This window comes from Oryza brachyantha, chromosome 6, assembly GCF_000231095.2.
Source record: "Oryza brachyantha chromosome 6, ObraRS2, whole genome shotgun sequence".
In the NCBI taxonomy this organism is placed as follows: domain Eukaryota; kingdom Viridiplantae; phylum Streptophyta; class Magnoliopsida; order Poales; family Poaceae; genus Oryza; species Oryza brachyantha.
The window spans coordinates 818,405-838,803 of record NC_023168.2 but is presented as its reverse complement, the minus strand read 5'-3'; the positions used below and the strand labels follow the sequence as shown (position 1 = coordinate 838,803).

The 20,399-nt window shown below is 39.7% G+C and overlaps 3 protein-coding genes across 10 annotated transcripts; 1 reads left to right on the top strand and 2 right to left on the bottom strand.

The window, feature by feature from the left end:
- The first annotated feature begins 688 nt into the window (after window positions 1-688).
- Window positions 689-8,524, top strand: LOC102702856 (actin-histidine N-methyltransferase). 5 transcript variants are annotated; one of them, XR_001550573.1, is made up of 18 exons: window positions 689-767; window positions 853-949; window positions 1,069-1,243; window positions 1,318-1,423; window positions 1,510-1,589; window positions 2,371-2,403; window positions 2,770-2,968; window positions 3,968-4,079; window positions 4,289-4,369; window positions 4,495-4,559; window positions 5,342-5,398; window positions 5,886-5,957; window positions 6,140-6,385; window positions 7,053-7,165; window positions 7,267-7,359; window positions 7,470-7,626; window positions 7,992-8,036; window positions 8,164-8,524. XR_001550573.1 is itself a non-coding variant. In XM_015838712.1 (16 exons), the coding sequence occupies exons 1-16, from the start codon at window positions 711-713 to the stop codon at window positions 7,609-7,611; spliced, it is 1,653 nt and encodes a 550-aa protein (XP_015694198.1). In that variant the 5' UTR covers window positions 689-710; the 3' UTR covers window positions 7,612-7,956. The 5 variants fall into 5 exon arrangements, 3 of the variants coding, with proteins under 3 accessions (XP_015694198.1, XP_015694197.1, XP_015694196.1); XR_001550572.1 differs by having other exon boundaries at window positions 7,967-8,036; XM_015838712.1 differs by lacking the exons at window positions 7,992-8,036; window positions 8,164-8,524 and having other exon boundaries at window positions 2,845-2,968; window positions 7,470-7,956.
- A 2,564-nt stretch (window positions 8,525-11,088) lies between these two features.
- Window positions 11,089-12,104, bottom strand: LOC121054768 (dehydration-responsive element-binding protein 1C). Its single transcript, XM_040525397.1, has one exon. The coding sequence runs from the start codon at window positions 12,015-12,017 to the stop codon at window positions 11,385-11,387; it is 633 nt and encodes a 210-aa protein (XP_040381331.1). The 5' UTR covers window positions 12,018-12,104; the 3' UTR covers window positions 11,089-11,384.
- A 5,084-nt stretch (window positions 12,105-17,188) lies between these two features.
- Window positions 17,189-19,543, bottom strand: LOC102712174 (peroxisomal membrane protein 11-5). 4 transcript variants are annotated; one of them, XM_040525083.1, is made up of 9 exons: window positions 19,388-19,543; window positions 19,110-19,309; window positions 18,696-18,903; window positions 18,530-18,604; window positions 18,370-18,444; window positions 18,178-18,258; window positions 18,014-18,088; window positions 17,748-17,921; window positions 17,189-17,647 (listed from the first exon to the last, which is right to left on the bottom strand). In XM_040525083.1, exons 3-9 carry the CDS (start codon window positions 18,885-18,887, stop codon window positions 17,618-17,620), a joined length of 702 nt encoding a protein of 233 aa, XP_040381017.1. In that variant the 5' UTR covers window positions 18,888-18,903; window positions 19,110-19,309; window positions 19,388-19,543; the 3' UTR covers window positions 17,189-17,617. The 4 variants fall into 4 exon arrangements, with proteins under 4 accessions (XP_040381017.1, XP_040381018.1, XP_040381016.1 ...); XM_040525084.1 differs by having other exon boundaries at window positions 19,132-19,309; XM_040525082.1 differs by lacking the exon at window positions 19,110-19,309.
- Between the last annotated feature and the right edge of the window lie 856 nt (window positions 19,544-20,399).

Below are 20,399 nucleotides of genomic sequence, written 5' to 3'. Positions count from 1 at the left end.
ATGCATATATATAGATTTACATATTTTTTTAAAAATTGAATAAGACGAATACATTATTGTTATATCTTTTCATTGAATTGCCACGTGGGATAAAGACCAAGTTAATATATCATGTGAGCATCACGCAGGCAAAAACCAATCTTATTAAGAGTATACCCAACGGTTCATATAAATTTGGTTATGTATATCTTCATTTAGATGATCATCTAAAACAGTTTCATCCTTAATATCTCTGGGCACTCTAACAAATCATCCATATATGATACCCTCCATATTTTTCTGGAGAACGGAGAGAGAACATTTAAATATAGAGTTTCTCTCTACTAATATGGATGACATCTAGAAATAGAAATAGAGGATGAAATAAATGTTCTGTTAAAGCTTATTTTTTATGTCCCATCCTCTGTTTTCAGGATGGAGGATGTGATAAATGAAGTGTTGGGATGCTCCCGTGCCTGGGAACTACATATGCACCGGTGCTACGAGATTAGGATGATTTATACAAACTCGGCCCAGAGTTGAGGGACGACTAGTGGACCTTTTCTTATATATACCGATGTGTGGGCCTGCCTGGCTATGGGCCTTGGAGGATGGATGGGCTTAGTCGCTGGTCCAGCTTGGCAATAGCCACAACAGTCGTCTCTTCTTCCTCCTCCGCACTGCGGCTCGCGTCGCTGGCCACTTCGCCCGGCCGCCGCGCGTCGAGCACCATGGCCGCCGCCGCGCCCGACGACGCCAAGCTAGACTCCTTCCTCCAATGGCTCCAGGTGACTCATCGCCCTCCACTTCACTTTCATTCTCGTGCCCTCGCATGTCCCTATACCTATACCCCCCCGGCTCCCCTCTCCGCAGGCCAACGGCGCCGACCCCCGCGGCTGCTCGATCCGCCGCTGCCGCCACGAGGGGTCTGGGGTGTTCTCCACCGCCGCCGAGGATGGCGCCACCGACGGTAACGTGTGCGCTATCCCACCCCTCTCTCTCTCTCTCTCTCGGAGGGTTTAAGGAGGTCCTAGTGCTAGGGGCGCTTACTCGCGGCGGCTTGGCTTTAGTGTGTGTGTCTCGCTGCAGAGGTGGTGATGGTGGTGCCGCTCGATCTCGTCATCACTCCGATGCGGGTGCTGCAGGACCCCCTCGTCGGGCCGCGGTGCCGCGCGCTCTTCGAGGAAGGTGGCGTTGATGACCGCCTCCTCGTCATGCTCTTCCTCATGGTCGAGCGGCTCCGACCTAGCTCCCTCTGGAAGCCGTACGACCGCAATCCACATCTCTACATCTTAAACAGCTTCATGAGTGATTGAATTTTGGTGATTTGTTCTATAGGTATCTCGATATGCTTCCAAGCACCTTCGGGAGTTCCATTTGGTTCACGGAAGACGAGCTTGCTGAGTTGGAAGGGACGACACTGCACCGTGCTACCATGATGCAGGTTTGTCAATCCAAACCTGATAATTTTTGGTACCCATTAGCCAAGAGCAAATTAGCTGAAACGAACATGCAGCAATTTTGTTTCAGAGGAAGTCATTGCAAACCTTATTCGATAATAAGGTTAAAGGTCTGGTTGGGGAGCTCTTAAATGTCGATGAATCAGGAAGGTTTGTACTGATTGAGCATCATTTTCCAATGCTGTTACTCTATTCTTATCTTCCTTCACCAATCCCACATGCATAGTTTCCTTCATATTTTTAGTTTACACTTCTGTACTGTGGTTCTATGCCTACACGAGGTTGCACCCCAAACTATAATGTGGACTGTGGAGACTAGCTTCTCATATAAAAAGTCTCACTTGGCAAGTGATTTGGGGTAACACATGTTCCGTATCTTCGTGTGTATGGATGCACACTGTTTGTTGTTATTTGGAACAGTGCCTATGTTTTTATTTGGTTTTATAGAAAGAAACATTCCAAGATGGCACTGCTGTACTATGGGATAAATTGCAACTTTGCTTTTACTGAACACTGACAATTTTTGTTGACATGGCATGGGTTTAACTTATATATAAATCATTCTAATGCACTACGTACCATGTTTTGTGTACCTTTGAAGTATTTTGATCTTAATATTGTTTTTAGCCACCCCTATTAAATTAATGTTTTCTTGTGAAGGCCTCTAATGTGCTTGTGCTAAGTAGAGGGCATCCAGCATGATATTTGTTTATTGATTCTGTCTATAAAAACCAATGAATTGAAAATAATATCACTCAAATTATGTTCTGTTTTACTTCTGTGTCTGATTTTGTGATTTTTGCTGTGCAGTATTGCCATGATATACCAATACGGCTAATTCTCATAACTCTGTATATTGTATCCCTTTATTCATGTTTACTGACAAAGCAATTGTTTATTTAACAGTAATATTAGCAAATGTTGTTTGCAGCTCAATTGAAGCACGGTTTGAAGACTTCCTTTGGTATGTATAATTATGGTTTGCAATTGCAGTGGAAATGTTATAGTACAAACCTTACCTTTTCTTACATGGGGGGATAGAATAAGCCTTACTTGATATAGCATTGACATGACCTATCATGCTAGTTTCTTATGTAAATGGTAAAGTGTGGTAAATAAAATCTGGATCAAATTAGACATTAGTCTACAAAATGTTGAGGATGATTTTGTATGATTTTCAAGCCTTCGAGGTGAAAACTAGATTATTCCGAATGAAATGGGTACTTAGTGGAGTGATGGCTTCGGTTTGCAGTTCCTTCCATAAATATCTTGGATTAACAGTTTCTCAGTACTACATAAATGAAAATTGCAATTTACACATCTGATGCAGGGTCCTTGGCATAGTTGTGGGTTCACTTCCCTGCTTTCTCTTTTTATGTTACTCAGCAGCACGACTCTATGGCAGGGCAAACTCAATATTCTGGACTCGAGCATTGAACATACCATTGCCTCGCTCTTTTGTTTTTTCGGAATCACTAGACGGGAAACAGACCAAAACTGGTGATGATTCAAGTCTCAGTGCCCGTCAGGTTAAATTGCAATCTTTCTGATCAAATAGGTCGTAGTAACTCAGAGGTTCTTCTTGGTTTATTTATTTACTTATCGTGTGTGTCTTACTTCATTCATATTTTATTTTCTTGTCTACAACCTACCTGAAAAGTTAAAGAGGGGTAAACATTGGTTACTTAGCATTTTCTTGTCAAAAGAGTAACATATGACCTTGAAAGAAATTTTGTTGTCAAGAAAGAGGAATGGCAAATAAGGCCTTTCTTGGCTCTCAGAAAAAAAAAATCAGACCCACTGAGAAATCCTGATGTTGGAAGCATATGTATTCCTTTGTTAAAGGATTAGTGGTGGCGGCGAGCGCTGAATCTGGCACCACCCCACCACCAACACCCTATTTTTTAAGGAAAAAAATGGTAGTGTGGGACCAGAGGACCCACATGTCAATCACCCCATCAACTATCTACTTTTTCTGCGAAGAAAAAAGGGTAGTGTGGGGCCAAAGGATCTACATGTCAGTAACAAATGTATAAAGCAATTAAGAGATGACGTATGAAGAAAATAATGATAATAACAGGATAATGATAATCCTGTTGCAACGCTCGTCAATAACTCAATATGCTAGTATAGAATCAAGATACATGTCAAAAAAAAAAAAGAAACGGAATAGGGCAAGAATATGTTTCAGTTAAACAAACCAGTTGCATAACTTGACATCATAACATGGAAACAGGGAAATGATTTTATAGCTTTTGGTTTTCTTAATTACAGTAATACGCTAGTACCTACAATTATCTTGAACAAAATATACCTGGGACATGGTACAGTTTGTTGTCAAGAAAATACCATATACTTTTGAGGAGTCATACTGTGGCAATCTCATGAATATAGTTCTAGCTTATCTAACACATTGTTTATAATTAGGCCAAGCGGTATTTCTTTTTTTAATCATTCCAATTTTACTCATTCATTCATTTGTTCACCTCTGCCTGTTCCAGCTTGACATGCTAACTGTTTGTTTGCAGGGAACTGGCATTACAGCTAAGAATAGCAGTGATGATGATAATCCTAAATCTAGTAATACAGAGTCAATTTGGGTTGAGGGCCTTGTCCCCGGAATCGACTTTTGTAATCATAGTACGAGTTCTAATAAAATTTTATGAACCATGTAATATAGATGAGATACCTAGTTGGAAGATCATTATATACTTATGTTTTTTTTAAAAAAAAACACAGTCAGAAAATTTGCTTGGATTTACATAAATAAATGCTGCAGTTAAAAGTAAATATTTCTTTATTGAAAACATGTTATTTTCAGTCTTACTTAGGTATATTGTACTTTTCAGATGTAAAGGCGCTGGCAACATGGGAAATTGATTCTGCAGGAGATGTTACTGGAATTCCTTCTTCAATGTACCTTGTACTAGGTACATATGTTGCTCCAAATTTCCTTTTGATTAGAGAACCACGTCAACTTACCTTTAATGAAATATTCTTATAAGATTATAGTTCTCATTTATGATTCTGTACAATTTATTTTTGTATTTCCTAGCTGATAAAAGCTTTGTTAAGGCTGGAACAGAGATATGCATAAATTATGGCAACAAAGGAAATGAGGTATTATTCACACAGTTACATATGTGCAAATCTAGCCTAACTTTTCTTATAGTTAAGTTCTTTATTTTTTTCAATTTTTTCCTTTTGTTTTATCATGCTTGTTATTGTGCAACTTGGAAATCTTGGATTGATGTCATTAACTCATTGTCTAATACTCTCATTCATACTTAATCTGTTCTCTGTGTCACAGTTGCCCTATATACTGATACTGTAATGCATCATTATGTATTGATATTGATATATAGCCACAATAGAACTACCCCCAAGAAGATTCTTTTGAGTTTTGGGCCCTTAGACTTTGGTTACACACTTGCATTTCAGACAAATAATCCAGAGAAGTTTCAGTTTGGGCATTTTTTTAAAAAGGAATAAATAGGAAAGATCATATGATGGGAGATGGACTTCTTGGGAGTTCTTTGCCCCCTCTTTGTTTCTTCACTTGACCTAGTTTGATTTGATTTGCACATGGGTTCACAGATCCATAGTTCTTTATGGATTTACATTTAATACAGATTCTAATGTTAAAGTTTATATGTATGTTAAGAGTTTTAAATAATCTTATTTGGGGGCTTCTAACTGATAGATGGTTTTGAAACTCAATATTCAATGAAAAGAAGCTGCAGTGCCACAATCTTTTGTGCTGACAAGCTGTAGTGTGTTTTAATTGATAAAATGTTTTCAGGTGTAACAGCATAGCAGATCAAACTAGAGAACCCATTATACTATTTATGATTACTGAAATATAGTTGCTGATGAAGTGACATGCTTTTGTTTTCTCACAGGAACTACTATACCTCTATGGATTTGTAATTGATAACAATCTTGACGATTATCTCATGGTAACATTCAGTAAGCGATTACTTAAAGCAACAAATGTTTGGCAATTTGGTTTTCTTGTTTAGCATATTCCCTGCCAGATATTCTCTTTTGGTAGGCTGTCAAACATTATAGTGGCAAAGCACTTGTCTGTCTTGAAACATTATGCAGGTCACAATTATTTAAAGTACTCTCCTGCTAAATTTATAAGCCTAACTCTATCAGTGTTCTAGGATACAAAAAGGACCAAACTTTTAGTGAACAGTTTAAATATATAAGAAAAAAGACATTATTCACTGAGAATATCTCCTTTCTTTTTAGTTGAAATTTATGGAATTGTATATACCCACCCTTTTTCATTGTCAAAGTTCCTGGTTATTTGTATGATTATTTGAAATACTCCACATGTTCGTTCTGATAAGATGGTTCATACTTGATATTTCCTCTGTTTTGGCTTACTTCCTTAAGAAAGTAACTTTTCAAGGTCTGTTCTACTTGCTCTAAATACAGGTTAATTATCCAGTGGAAGCTCTTAGAGAGGTCCAATCTGCTGGTATTAAGATGAAGCTACTGGAGATACAGGTACTGTTATTAACTCTATCTTTTTGTTTATGATAAATGTTCTGACAAACTTTAGGCACCCCTGGGTCTTTTGGCCTGTGTATATCCCTTGTGGTTGTGGATGTAGAGGCTAGGTTTTAATCAATCCATTATCTAAAGAAGGCCCCTTTGGGTCTCACTTTCCATATCTTCTGTGTTTACAGAATGCCGAATTGCGATGTCTTTTACCTCGGAGTTTGCTTGATAACGGATTTTTTGGTAGCTGTTCTGGTGAAAACAAGGATAACAAAAATCATGCAAGCCTTTTGTCTAGTTATAGCTGGAGTGGTCAACGCAAAGTTCCATCATATATCCAGAAAGTTGTTTTCCCTGAGGAATTTATAAGCACACTACGTACAATTGCTCTGCAAGAACATGAGCTTGAGCTTGCTGCTTCATTGCTGGGAGAGGTTAGTGCTTGTCACACTCTATCTTAACATCAAAAGTTGATTTTCAAGACTATGTTGTGGGTTTAACTTCAAAGGCATCAGGCTGCATTAGTTGTGGATGACATTGTTTGTAATCATTTGATCTGTTGAAAAGAGGTTAATACATTTGCTGTAGAGGGAACTAATGCCTGGGGTAGTAGCTTTGATTGGCTTTTGTAAACCATCTACTGCCGAAATTTACTGAACAAATTGCCCTGTCTTATTAACCAGCATCCCCTGTGCTTGTACTCAATAAGTTGGCAAACAATATTTCTCAAAATAGCAGTTGTGCTTTCAAACTAATGTAGCGTCCATGACAACAAAATTTATAACGCATGATCCAACATTATCCATCATAATTACTTGGTGGTATGAAGGTCAATATACGAATAAGGTTGGGATTCAGAGAGCTTTTCAAGAAGCAATTATGTTATCTAATTTCACATGTTCTGAGCTGGCCTTAACATTCACATAATTTATTTATTGTTCTTAGTTTCAGCATTATTTTGTATGAGCATGTTCATTTAGCTACATTTTTTAAAAAAAATTGAGCAGCTTAAAGGATGCATTGCTTCTGGTGTTGCTAAGTTTAAAATCATGTATTCTCATGGTAAATTGATTATAGAAATCCTTTGAATTGTTTTTGTAGATTGGATCTAATGAAGATAGAGAACCTTCCAGTGAAGAGGTCTGCAGTGCCATATGGGAGGTCAGCGGTGATAATGGAGCACTTAGTTTGCTTGTAGATCTTCTTAGAGTCAAGTAACGATCCACTCTGTTTTTTCCCTTGAATTTATTTTCAGCGCACCTGTATTTCACATTGCGTTGTCAATAATTTATTGATCAATCCTCTCTTGTGCAAGAATAACTGAACTTGAAGAGGGCACTGGAACTGAAGCATCTGACAGCCAACTACTTGACAAATTCGATCTCAGTGATTCAGAAGACCCATCGAGGTAGGGACATATGGCCTTTTGAAATTGCTTATTAGCACTATCATGCTTAACTTTCGTTCTGTATACCCTGTGTCTTGTTTCACCATTGCTCTCAATTGTCTTTTTCGTAGAAGTGATGGGAGCAACCAGACCAAGTCAAAAATAAATATCAGGTCGTGTATCGTGTACCGCAGAGGCCAAAAGCAGCTGACAAAGTTATTCCTCAGGGAGGCAGAACATCTTCTGGAGCTGTCGTCAAAAGAAGAGACCTAAGAAAGTACTTACCGGGTGCGCATTTCCCTTTCCTGATCTCTACATACGGCGCCAACGGTTAGCCCTAGTTATGCGATCAATTCAGCTGTTTTCTCCTGTAGTACATGGTAATCCTGTCCACTGATTTTTTACTGAAAGAAGAGTTGTGGGTTACTGTAACCATCATTGCTCGGCTTTCAGAAGCTAACTCAATCACGAAACAGAAAATTGCTAATAAAATGATCGCTGCCTCCTCATGAATTATTCCGAAAAGTATAGCTAAACAGACTATGTTTGCCATTGGAAATGGTTATCATGTTAGCTCCTACGTGACTATGCTATGCTTTCTTGCTGCTCTCATCTCATCTCTGCTTAGAGTAACGGGCTTCATCCTCTCCTAGCCTCGTCGATGATCGATCAGGGAAGTGGACAGTGGCGGGGCACAGGTACGAGCAGCTACCTCAAATTATTATTACTAAAAAAGAATTCGTAGTATAAATAAAAACAAAATGCTGGTGCATGCTGCACATTCTCCCGGTCCCGGGTGACGTCTTAAGTTGGACTCTCTCGCAGCCGATGAGGCTCGTCTGACGGGCAATCGAAGGACGTTCTTATCACTAACGCGTGAGCCTGATGGATCTATAATATGCCAATGCTCCACGTCACTCTGAATTGTCGGAGGAAAGGAACTACTACTCTGTTCCACTCAAATCCTAATGCACCTTTAGTAGTTGTACCAAAATATTAAGATGTTTTTTATTCATATATATAAGAAGTTATTACCCGACTCCGTTCAAAAATATAAATTATTTTTAGATTGTTTAGCAGAGATAAGGTTGAGAATACTACAATGTTCTCCATAAATAAAGAATGGATGGAGTCACGAGGATGGGATAAGATTGAAAGAATTTTGAACGTGAAGTATTTTGAGGAATAAGTATTATTATTTTTTAATAGTTTTAGGAATGCTTAGGGTGTGTTTGGTTGATGTCAGATGAGATATGCCCATCCATATTTTTAGTGATGCAATCTAGTTTTATGTTGGCTAGATGAATGTGATTGTATTTTTTTATCTGTCTAGATGGACTAGTATGGATGGAATTAGCATATTGAATTACTAGTAATATAAATTAATCATCATTTTACCATAATTAGTATCCATTAATAACAAAATATATCTATGATCAACGCTTATTAGAAATTAACACTAATTAGAATTGGGTATTACAAAGTATACTAATTATAACTAAACAATCACATATTATCACTATTAGTGAGGGTGGATACACACTCAACGTATATATAGGATATTCTCTTCCTTGTTTGTCCTATATAGCTCCCCCTGTGAATTGTTTGTTCCATATAGCTTTGCCTATGAACTAAACTATCTATTCGGGGATATCGAGTCAACCGTACACACTAAAACGAGATTCAAATTTCTAAAAATACTTATCCTTTAAAATAAATAGAGTAGTGTTGATGATAAAGTAGATAAGAATATTAAACAGATAAAACTTATTGATTTATATATTGAAGGTAGGTAAGAGGATATAAATTAATTTATTTTTAAAATAGAATTTGAACCATATGAACTGATTCCTGGTAGGATGGGAACAGTACTTCTGGTCCAGCGGTGGGGTCACCTCCTGTATAGGTCGGATGGTAGCTCGAGCTCCGCCGCTGTTAGTTTCGACTACTTTAGCGTGACACATATATAGAAAATTATTCGCAGAGTTGGCTCCGCTGGTCCGGTCGCTGCCATTTGGCCGTGACGGTGACTCATCAACATGAGCCGTGAGCCAGTGCGACGTGCACAAGATTCACAGAACCTGCTACAAGTACAAGTGCTAGCGCCGCCCTCTGACATAAACAAATCCGAGGAGGACTCGATCAATCGTGCTCGTGCAGCTGCTTCCTGCTCCGTGACAGTTTGTAGCCCGTTGCGCCGCCCGCGGAAACGCGTCTCGGTGATTAGGGCCGGTGTGGGTGTGGCCACTAATAATTGATTTGTTTACTGCCTCCGTGCTATAATAACGTTATTTTTCGATTTAAATGTTCGATACTTTAACCATTCGTCTTATTTAAAAATTTGTTAAAAATTTGTATAAATACTTAAAATAATTAGTCATGCATAAAGTACTATTTATATTTTATTACATGGTAATAATAAAAATATTAATCACAAAAAATTCAAATAAGACAAATAGCCGTATCTACAAACTAAAAAAATTGTCTTATTCGGGACGTAGGTAGTAGTTAATTAGGCCGTGCAATCATCGGTCATCAGATGATGCCTTCCTTAATTAATCACTTGCACGGTTCCCCGTCAAGTATCTTAAGCTCGGACCAACATGTGCCCTTTACTATAACAGATTTACAGGGTTAGTAGTACTCAGCACGTGCGTCTGCAAAGTCGTCATGGATTCTTGTTTTATTTTCTTTTTATTTCATTTATTCTTGTAAGTTAAATTTTATTTTTTTATTTTAAATTTGAAGTTGATTTTAAAAGCTTTTTATCGTAGTTTATTTTTTAGTCTTGGTTTATAAATTACTAAGAGGACATATATAAAAGTTATATTCATAACTTATTTTTCACTCAAAAATATAGTGTTTGGTATTTTTTCTAAAAATACGAAACGATCACTCCAGTGGAATTTTAAGCCACAAGCATAAGCACGGACATATACGAGGTATATAGTATTTTTTTTATCTTTTGGCAAAGTACTCGTATGATACTGGGGTATGTAGTACTAAGAGAGGAAAAGAATCGTAATAGGGGGTGATGACAAATGATATATTTATAAATGACAATAATTTACAAAACAAAACTTATATATATGTATTTTTTATTAATTAAAAAAATAAAACTTATATATATATGTATTTTTATTAATCTAAAAACCATTACAGTAATAAACTTTCGTGAAAAAACTTTAAAATCACTATATATGATAACTTAAAATTCAGTATGAGGAAGGACGTTAGTAGGTCTTATGATAACTGGGCTGCGAGCTCACCAAACAAGTCTACATATGCTGACAGGTTGATCCTGTCGCCATCTGCATAGTTGCCATGTTTACCTCCGAAAGGTGCAGGCACTGATAGCATGATGATAAGGAGTTCGAAATCTCACTTGAATCACTAAAACAAAGTGAAACCAAGAAAGTCACTGAATTCTGTGCGCCAGTAACTTATTAACTTAGGATATACTCACCCTATCTTTCCCTTTACTTATACTTACAAATCAAAAATTGAATTCTTAACTCTAAATTTAAATTTAAAGCTGATTTTAGAATTCTTTATTGAAGTTTATTTTCAGCATTGTTTTTTAAATCGCTAAGAATGCATGTATATAAAAGTTTTGTTTACAAATTATTTTCTTTTGCAAACATGAAAAAAAAATCATTCCAACTTATATATTTACCACTATTTGAGTACTCAGGCTCATTCAGTTAAAACAGTCAATTTTGAAGAAAACAAAAGCTTTCATTTCTCTGGAACTCCAAAAACTGGCTCTAATTAAGAAGTCTGGCATTTTATTCCTCCACAGAAAAAAGAAGAGGAGCATAGCAATTTACTCCCTTTTGCATGCCCATTCTTTCTAGTATTACAATCTCAAAATCTTTATTTCATCGATCCCTGTAGAACTCCCTACCAGCTCAGCCTTTTATCATGAAAAAAATGTAAAAAAAGAAATTAAAGAAGGAAAAAATCTCCATTAATTTCTCCTACAGCTTAGTTGTATAGGAGGAGCAAAGCTGGTTGAGCTCAAAACTGCTCCAACTTGATCTCATTCAGTAGCTCCAGAGAGTGACGTCGCCGCCGCCGTAGCTGCCGGCGCTGGCGTCGTCGTCGCCGTCCATTTGCCAGCTCTGGTACTCGCCGCCGCCGCCCATCCCGTCGTAGTAGTAGGAAGGCTGGTCGAAGTCCATGCTGCCGTAGTACGCGTAGTCGTACGACGGCGTGGCCATGTCCTCCTGGTGATGCATCGTCATCGCGGGCGCCGTCGTGTCGACGGTGGTGGAGGTGGAGGCGGCGGCATCGGCGGCGGCGGCGTCGTGCGGGCACGCCTCGGCGAGCTCGATGGCGGCGCGGCGGATGTCCTCGGGGGTGGCGAGCGTGGCCGGGTCGACGCGGAGCAGGCGGGCGGAGTCGGCGAAGTTGAGGCAGGCCCCGCGGCCGCGCAGCGCCAGCGCGGCGACGTCGTGGGCGCGCGCCGCGGCCTCGGCGGTGGCGAAGGTGCCGAGCCAGATGCGGGACTTCTTGTTGGGCTCCCTGACCTCGCACACCCACCTCCCCGCCGGCCCGCGCCGCCGCACCCCGCGGTACAGCGGGTGCCTCGTCTCCCTGAACTTGGTCCTCCCCGCCGGCCGCTTCGGCGGCGCCGACGTCACCGTCGCGTACTCCCCCTGCTCGTCGTACTCCATCACCAAACAACACAAAGATCGATCGATCGATCGATCTTGCTGCCGCCTACCTCTCGCCGTCCAGAAGAAGAAGAAGAATCGAAGCTAGTGTTGCCGTGGTGGGAGTTTGAGCGGGAAGCGCGCGAGTTTATATAGGATTTGGTTTGGGCAAGAGAAGAAAAGAAATGGATATTTTGGGGGCGGGAGGGCGGCGCGCGCACGTGGCGGGAAGGGGAGGAGGACGGCGAGAGCTAGCCGAGCCTGAGCTGGAGATGTCGGGGCCGCGTGGTGTGGTGGCGCCGCGAGAGATCGAGAGGAGGAAACGCGTTTTTTTTTTTTTTTTTTGGTTTGTTTGGGTTGACGTGGGCGTGGTGAGCGTTGCGTCCGCGCGCGCTGCGACGGACGGATGGATTGGGTCGCGTTGCGCGGGTGGGTTTGCTTAGCGAGGGGATACGTTGACGTGACGGCGTTAAGCAATGACGGATGGCGACAAAGCGGGGCTTTTGGGCGGCGTCTGGTTGACCTTGACCACTTCCTTCTTCGTCAGAGGCAATTCTTCTCGTCTGCACTGTTGGAGTGTCTTCTGTTTATGTAACTACAGTGTATGCTCCACCGGTCCAGCCTTCGTCCTTGCTCCCTCCGTCGAGATATAATTTTTTATTAGCTTTACAAGCATTGCATTAAATTTTACATCTTCTTATAAGACTTTTCAGTCTTAACTAAATTTATCAATTGATAATTGTATATAATTTATGTATATATGTCTAGATTCATTAGTATCTCTATAAATCTAGTCAAGACTAGAAAGCCTTACATGATAAAACGGAGGGGTATTAAAGTACGGAATGAATGCATGAATAGTATTACTTTTATTTTATATCATAAGATTTTTCTATGAAAAATATTGTTTGTATATATATTAAGATTCATTAGTATATATTAAAATAGTAAAAAGAGGTGATAGATTATTATAAATGTTAAATATTTAAGACCGAATAATTTTTGTTGGTGAATCGTTTTGTCTTTTGCGTAGTATATTTCATTTATCTTTTTAGGGAGACTTAATTTGTGTAGGGGTGTGGCTGCGTTAAATATACGGAATGATGGAAGGTGCAAGCTATTTTTCTTCATTTTCTGGTTATCGTCCATACTTAAAATAAAAATTTATTCATCTAGAAAAAAAAATCCAAATTCTAAATTTGAATATGCTATGTGTATAGATTTAATTAGGGTCGTTCCTGAGCCATGGCGAGAAGGGCAACGGCCTAGGGCCCCTGAACTAGGGGGCCCAAACCATGTATACATGTGTATATACCTAAATAAGAATGGATTTAGAATGAGCCAAATCAAACATACCTATCAGCCTGGGAGGGCAGGACCGCAGGAGTCAAGAAACGTAAGTGTCCTCCAAATCGCTCTTGTAATTCAGGATTTCTTGTTTTCAACATCTCATTGTCTCCTTGTTCCCTATTCAGCCCCGGCGTCAATGCCAGTAATGGAGGAGAGCTTAGTTTCGTGAATTCCCAATAAATTAATTTGTTTTAATTTCATCTATATGCAATGGATCCTCTCGAAATTCCCTCGGAACCAAGTTACAATATGGTACTTCCTTAAAACTTTTTTTCTACTTTCTCCTTTCTTATTTCATCGTTTCTAAATTAGAAGTTTGTTGTAGCTCGGCTTTCGTTTGTTCGCAAGACTCTCATTAGGTGTTGTTAAAAGAAGGTGTTCAACAATTCTATATCAAGAGATCATCTTGTTTCTCGGCTCAATCCAGTTGTAATCTCTAAATTATAATGTTAGAGAGTTGTAATAAAATCGTAATGTCAGAGTTTGACTTTGGGTTCTTTTAATTGTATGTAATCCAAGCATATTTGGCAGTGTCACTTCTTGTTGAGCTGAAACCAGCAAAAACCGTTCAGCTTCACCCAGAAAGCAGAAGCAGGAGGGAGTGTGCAACGTGGGGGTGGGTATGGTAGGGCGGCGGGGTGGCAGTGGCGGCCAGGACTCGTGTAGTATGGTACGGAGACGAAGACGGTTGGCGGGCGGCCGCGCAAACCGCGTGTCTGCGTGGGGCGGTGGGTTTTTCTTTGGATCGGAGCAAACGCAACGGCCGGGCCCCATCGCTGCTGGGCTGGGCGTCCGAATCCAATCCTCGAGTCTAAAGTACTATTTGGTTGGCTGTACTTGAAATGGCAGCTCGTGTTTCGTTCATAGACGAAGCTGATAGCGTGACACACAAGAAAATATTTCATAGATAGGACATTTACTAACGATGTTCATTACTGATTGTTTAGTGATAATTAATGTATTATGTTATTAATTACTAATTAACAAGTTTAGATTAGTGTTAATTAGTGATGATATATATATATATTTCATTGTTAATTTATACTAATTAAGATAATATTTATATTGATTAATTAATATTATTATTTATTAATTAAATATGCTCATCCCTTCATCCTTATCCATCCAACTAAATAAAACATTAGATAATCTTATCGATCTAACCAAACGTAAATCTAGATCACCATATCACTAAAAATATGGATGCGCATACTCACCACCAACCAAACGCACCCTAAATCTTTTTGTTGACAAGGGTCTCTACTTGTGCCTACCAGCTACTGTATCTCTATTCCGCTACTCCCTGCTGCCACGTGGTGCTGATCCAGATTAGGACCGCTGGTTATGCTTTTTTTTTATTTGTAGTGCATGTTTGGTTTCTCTTAACTTTTTTTTAAAGTCCCTGTCACATCGAATATTTAGACACTAATTAGAGGTATTAAATATAGACTATTAATAAAACTCATCTTACATTCTGGACTATTTCGCGAGACGAATCTATTGAGCTCCATAGTCAGCGAATGTGATGCTACAGTAAACATTTGCTAATCGTGGATTAATTAGACTTAAAAAAATTTTCTAATGAAGCCTTTATTTATACAATTAATTTTAATATCAGTCTATATTTAACTCCTAATTAATATCCAAACATTCGATGTGACAAGTGACTTAAAAAAACCCTATAAGTTGTTACTGATGATGATTGACGTCATGCAGCGCGGACAAACCAAAGTACTGCCTTCATTTTAAAAATGTCTATACTTCTAAATTGTTTACCGTAGACTACAAAGATGTTAGAAGTTTTATTTAAATATTTTGATAATTTATTTTTAAATATTTCGGTAATTTATTTTTATATTGCATATTAATTAGATTTGTTTTCCTAAGTATTTGGTTGCCTTGGAATAATTGCATTGATTGAAATCATAGGAGTCAATGTAAAAATAATTATACAAAAATACAGTAGATATTTAAATATTACAAATAGTTATATACTCGGTACGGTACGGGCACGTGAGCCTGAGCCTGAGCCTGAATCCATCCAAACATAGGAGGCCCGGGGCGTGGCCGTCCATGGCGCCGCCCGCGCAAACGCGGCAAATGCATACGTGGGACGGTGGTCTGCACGCTCGATTGCCATTGGAGGGAGCCTTTTCCTTGGTTCCATTTGATCTGGGAACTGACACCAACTCGCACTGACACGTGCTGTCGTCCAGGATGGCCACGTGTCCATGCCATGGCCGTCCGTTGACCGCCTGCTACTGCCACCTCTTCCTAGGGGTCGGAAGAAAAAAAAAAAAACGAATCAAACTAATCGAAACCAAAACCGTGCTAAATTGAAACTGAAACTGGTTTTTTCGGTCACTGGTTGAGACTAACCAAAAATAATTTTAGTTAATTTAATTATACTCTCTTCGCTTTTAAATTATGACTTGATTTGATTATTATTACAAGAAGAACTTATAGTTTTGCATACTTCCATAAAAATGAAATAATACGGACGGTCAAACATATATCCTAGAATCAGCGGTGTCAAATTCAAAACAGAGGGAGTAGTTATCAATTAACCAAAATAACCGAACTAATATAAACAACAATTCACAGCCCAAAAATTCATCAAATCATGTAACTGTAATGCTATGGTTAGATATATATTCGTGATCTGGTGTCACGTTCGGTAATTGAACCATCAAAAAAACATACAAGAGGTGAGGTGTTGTCAAAAATAAACTCATTTTGAAATAAGTTTATTTTCATACTTTTATAAATCGATTGCTTAAAAATAAACTTATTTTGAAATAATAGAGTGGTGTAAAATTAAACTTATGAGTTAAAGACACACTCCATTTTAGATTGATATAGGTTCATATAAATGATAATAAATATAGACATATATAAAGTGGTAGATGGTCTATAAAGCGTGAGTAAAAGGGTGCCGTAATTTGTTTCACACGTGGCAGATGGGTTTGCCTCTGTGAGAGCAGCAGTCGTATGGCTTCGTGCCATCTGCACATATGGAGGGCACTGTTTGCTTGCTTTGGTCATGGTGGCTCCTCGCCATCGAGGTGGCACTGACTTTATCCTATATATGTTAAGAAACACTATTCTTTTCTCACCCGTTTATTCCACGTAAAGACTATTTCCAGAACAATTATTATAGTGGAGTTTGTTGAAATTATTTTATCTCACGAAGGCTATTTTTAGAACAATTATTACACTAGAGTTTCATAAAGTGGAGACGAAATGCATTAGAATTTAACGAGGCAAGCGGCAAAGGCATTAGGGTTTGAAAGAACTGAAATGCATTATAATATTTGTAGCTTTCTATTAGCATGTGTACGTGGTATATATGATATACTCGGTCAGTAATTCTTTTAAGAAATATTATTATTTTAATGAAAAATCGTAAGATTAGACCGTCCATGGAAAATCGTAAATTTAGCTCCATGTCGAATTGCCGTAGTTTGATAGGCCACGTATCGAGCGGCCAACGGTCGACTGGCGAGAAGAAAAAAGGTTAAGAGTTCGATAGGGCCTATCGAACTGTCCCATCGAGCTTCCCCTGTTCGACAGGCCCTAGACATGTGCGTGTCGAATTGCCAGTTGATCGACAAGGACGATGGGAGGGCCCAATTGGCCTACAACAGTTCGATAGGCCTCGCAGTACCAGGTGGTAGGCCCAATAGAACGCTGGTTGTTCGATAGGGCTCTGTCAAACAGCAGCAGTTCAACATAGTCCTGTCGAAGGGCCCAATCGATTAACCACCGGTCGACAGGGTGCTAAATTTGTAATTTTTCAAAGACGGTATCTAATTTTACGATTTTTTATTAAATTAATAATATTTCTCAAAAAAAAATCCTCGGTAAGTGCCACTCGCCTCTAACGGAGAAACTCAACAGGACTGGAGGCCTACTAGGTAGCTACGCCGGCCCACGCAAAGAGTAGCGAGCCGACCTACGGCCCGCCGAATACTCGAGCCTCTTGCTCAAGGTACAAAACATAAAAGAGATGTATAATAACAATTCTTATTAACTAATCCCAACACTAATGCAAGATTTACCATGCCAAGTTTCTTATTTTGGTCACAAGCACAGAAGCACTGCGCCTAAAATTACAGCTGCAGCAGCCCACTAGATCATATTAGCCATGCATATACCCCAGAAAGGAATATCAAGTCCACATGAGTCAATGAAGCAGCTTCAGATTTATTTCTTATTGCTTGCAACATTGGAACTGCCAATTGACGAGCAGCTGCCTCCTTCAGGTTTGATCACTTGGATTTGGCTGGGGCAGGAAGCAACTGTAGAGGAAATAGAACAGATCAGAGTGAAGTTTCAACTTTTGCGGTTGCTCTAAAGAGACGGCAGTCCACATGAACGACGCATGTCAGAGTAAGATACCTGATAACAAGCAATAAGCGAGCTAGCAAATCCAAACGCCCCTGTGACCCTAGGAGTCACCTTCTTTGGAGCCAATTGAAGCAACCCAATAGCAACAACTATGTCGAGGCTCGATTTGATGAGAGCGAGACGCCTCTCGTTGCACTTCTGCAGTTTCATCTGATACTGCTCATTCTGCCATCCCCAGTATAGACCGTTTAGTCATCAAAAGCAAGACATGAAAACGGTTACATTGTGCTATTGTCATATATTCATATAGATGGTACCTTATGTAGCTCTTGGTGTTTAAGCTCCTTCTCTAATTTCTTCATTGACTTGGACAACCGCTGAAGCTCAGCTAACTAGAATGTAGCACTAGTCAGGTGGTATGCTCTTCATAGTAAGAACATCAGGCACACAATTGAATAGATTCTAGTCTGAAGTCTCATACCTCGATAATACTAGTACATGTGTTGGAGCCCAGAAAGCAATAAAATGCTATCTTGCTGAGGAATTCTGCTCGCTCCTTATTCTATATAAAGAATTAGATTATGTTCCATTCATTTTACTGACACAATCTAGGTAGAGTAAAACCATATTACATGTGAAGTTTATATCAATAATGATGTGAGGGAATTCAAACCTTATATATTCCTGTCCTTCCAGCCCATACAATTTGGTCTAGAAAGAGGAAGGTTGATAGCAGGGCATTCTTCGACTGGAACATGAAGCAAAAATGAGACGATAATTATAAAAAAAAAAGCTCATTGAGGTCTTACAAGGCAATACCAGCTTCAGCATACCTTTCCAAGTAAGATCAGTGGAAGTGGAGTTCCTTTGGCAGGAGGACTAATCAAAGCGTGCAGATCATTAACAAACTGCAAAAACAATGCGATGCCATAGATCGTGTAAAGATATGAAACCAGCTTCACATTTGCAAAATCTACCGCACAAAAGATCAAACTTTACCTTGAAAAGTCGGAAAACTTTCCGAGCTAGACTAGTTGACTTGTCAACATTCTGTGCAGGTCCTGGTTCTCCGTTACTCACAAATTTTGAGCCATATTGTATAGCTCTACAAATCTTATCTCTTGCTTCAGCCTTGTTTAGATACAAAATAAGCAGACCAAGATCCCCTCTTACACTCTCCAGCGAACTCATACTGTATAGCTAGTGACTGCATAGGTAATGTTGAGTCAAATTTATAGCAGTGAATAGATTTAACATTAGCATGACAGAAGAAGCAACGCAATTGAATCAGGAAAGGAAACAGCTTAATCCCAAAGATAAAGTAGGCTCAGTCATGATCTTTGCTGCATACTGATACTGAAGAAATTGCTGATGCTGAAAGCATTCCACGGTAACTAAAGGCTTAAAAATCACCCATAAATCGGCAGATGCGCACGGGGGAGGCTGTGCCGACGACGGTCGGGGGCGACGGCGCACGGGGCCGGCGGCGGCGACGACGGTCGGGAAGCCTATGGCGACGGCGCTCGATGCTGGTGTCGCCGCCACACGGGGATGGGGACGGCGGCGGAGCTCCGAGGCAGCGGCAGCGGCGGCGGCGGCGGCTCCGCGAATCCCTAACACGCGCGGAGCCGTTCTGGGCTGAGGGGTGGGCTGTGGGGGAGGGTATATCGAGGGAGGCGAGCCGTACGTACCTGCGACTGACTAAGAGAGGCGATCCGCGGCGCGTGAGATCGATCGGCTTGGACGACGGCGGCGGCGGCTTCGATGAAATCGCCGGCGGCGGCAGCAAGAGTTGTGATTTATGGGATCGGGAGGACAGCGACTCCGTCCTCTGTACGTCTTCCCCTCTCAATTGGACTCCTACTAGGCTACTACTACTGCCCGCCTTTGTAATTGCTACGTGCACCAGGCAAACCAATCCGGATTCTCTGATTTTAGTTAAGAAAAGCAAAAAAAAAACATGCATTAAAATTAGTCTTGGCTACAGTAACCTAACTTTAAACACTGTATCTACGATAACAAATAGTAAAGTGCTATAGTATACTCCCTCTGTAAAAAAACAAACTTTTTGATTTTTGTGTCGAGCATTTGATCATCCGTCTTATTTGAAAAATTTTAAAAAATTTTAAAAAAATTAGTCACACATAAAATACTATTTATGTTTTATCATCTAATAAAAATAAAATTATGAATCGTAAAATTTTTTTAATAAGATGAAGAGTTAAACATTATACCTAAAAACTGAAAAGTTGATTTATTTTGGAACGGGGGAGTACGTGATGTTCATCAGTACTGTAGCGGTCGATTGGGTGCATTGGTCGTGGATCAAACAGCTAAAAATGCATCTAAAGTCACAACACTGTTCATCTCTAACTTTTTAATAGAAAGTTAGAGAACCTTATTGGCATGGAAACGTGCCACCTGTTTTTCCTGTCTCATATGATTTGTAATCCGTTCGTCGTAGGAGGATGATAACGAATCTAAACACTTATGCATTATTATCTCTTGTCCGAACAAAATAGGAATACTCTTGCTGAGAAAGAACAAGAAAGCCCAAGCTTTGGTGCATATCTGTGTAGGTTTGGATGTCCCCGGATCAAAAAGGATGCAAATTGAGATATGTTTAAGGCTTAGTTACTAAATTTTTTTTCCAAAAACATCACATCGAATTTTTGGACACCTAAATAAAGCATTAAACATAGA

Bases quoted from the DNA above. Each gene is read 5' to 3' on its own strand.
- LOC102712174 (XM_040525083.1), bottom strand. From the start codon at position 18,887: ATGAGTTCGCTGGAGAGTGTAAGAGGGGATCTTGGTCTGCTTATTTTG. The intron at 18,605-18,695 runs GTAAAGTTTGAT...TTGTTTTTGCAG, and splicing joins AAGTTTTCCGACTTTTCAAG to TTTGTTAATGATCTGCACGC. The intron at 18,445-18,529 runs GTATGCTGAAGC...TTCATGTTCCAG, and splicing joins CACTGATCTTACTTGGAAAG to TCGAAGAATGCCCTGCTATC.
- LOC102702856 (XM_015838710.1), top strand. From the start codon at position 711: ATGGCCGCCGCCGCGCCCGACGACGCCAAGCTAGACTCCTTCCTCCAA. The intron at 2,404-2,769 runs GTATGTATAATT...CATCTGATGCAG, and splicing joins CGGTTTGAAGACTTCCTTTG to GGTCCTTGGCATAGTTGTGG. The intron at 5,958-6,139 runs GTACTGTTATTA...CTGTGTTTACAG, and splicing joins TGAAGCTACTGGAGATACAG to AATGCCGAATTGCGATGTCT.
- LOC121054768 (XM_040525397.1), bottom strand. From the start codon at position 12,017: ATGGAGTACGACGAGCAGGGGGAGTACGCGACGGTGACGTCGGCGCCG.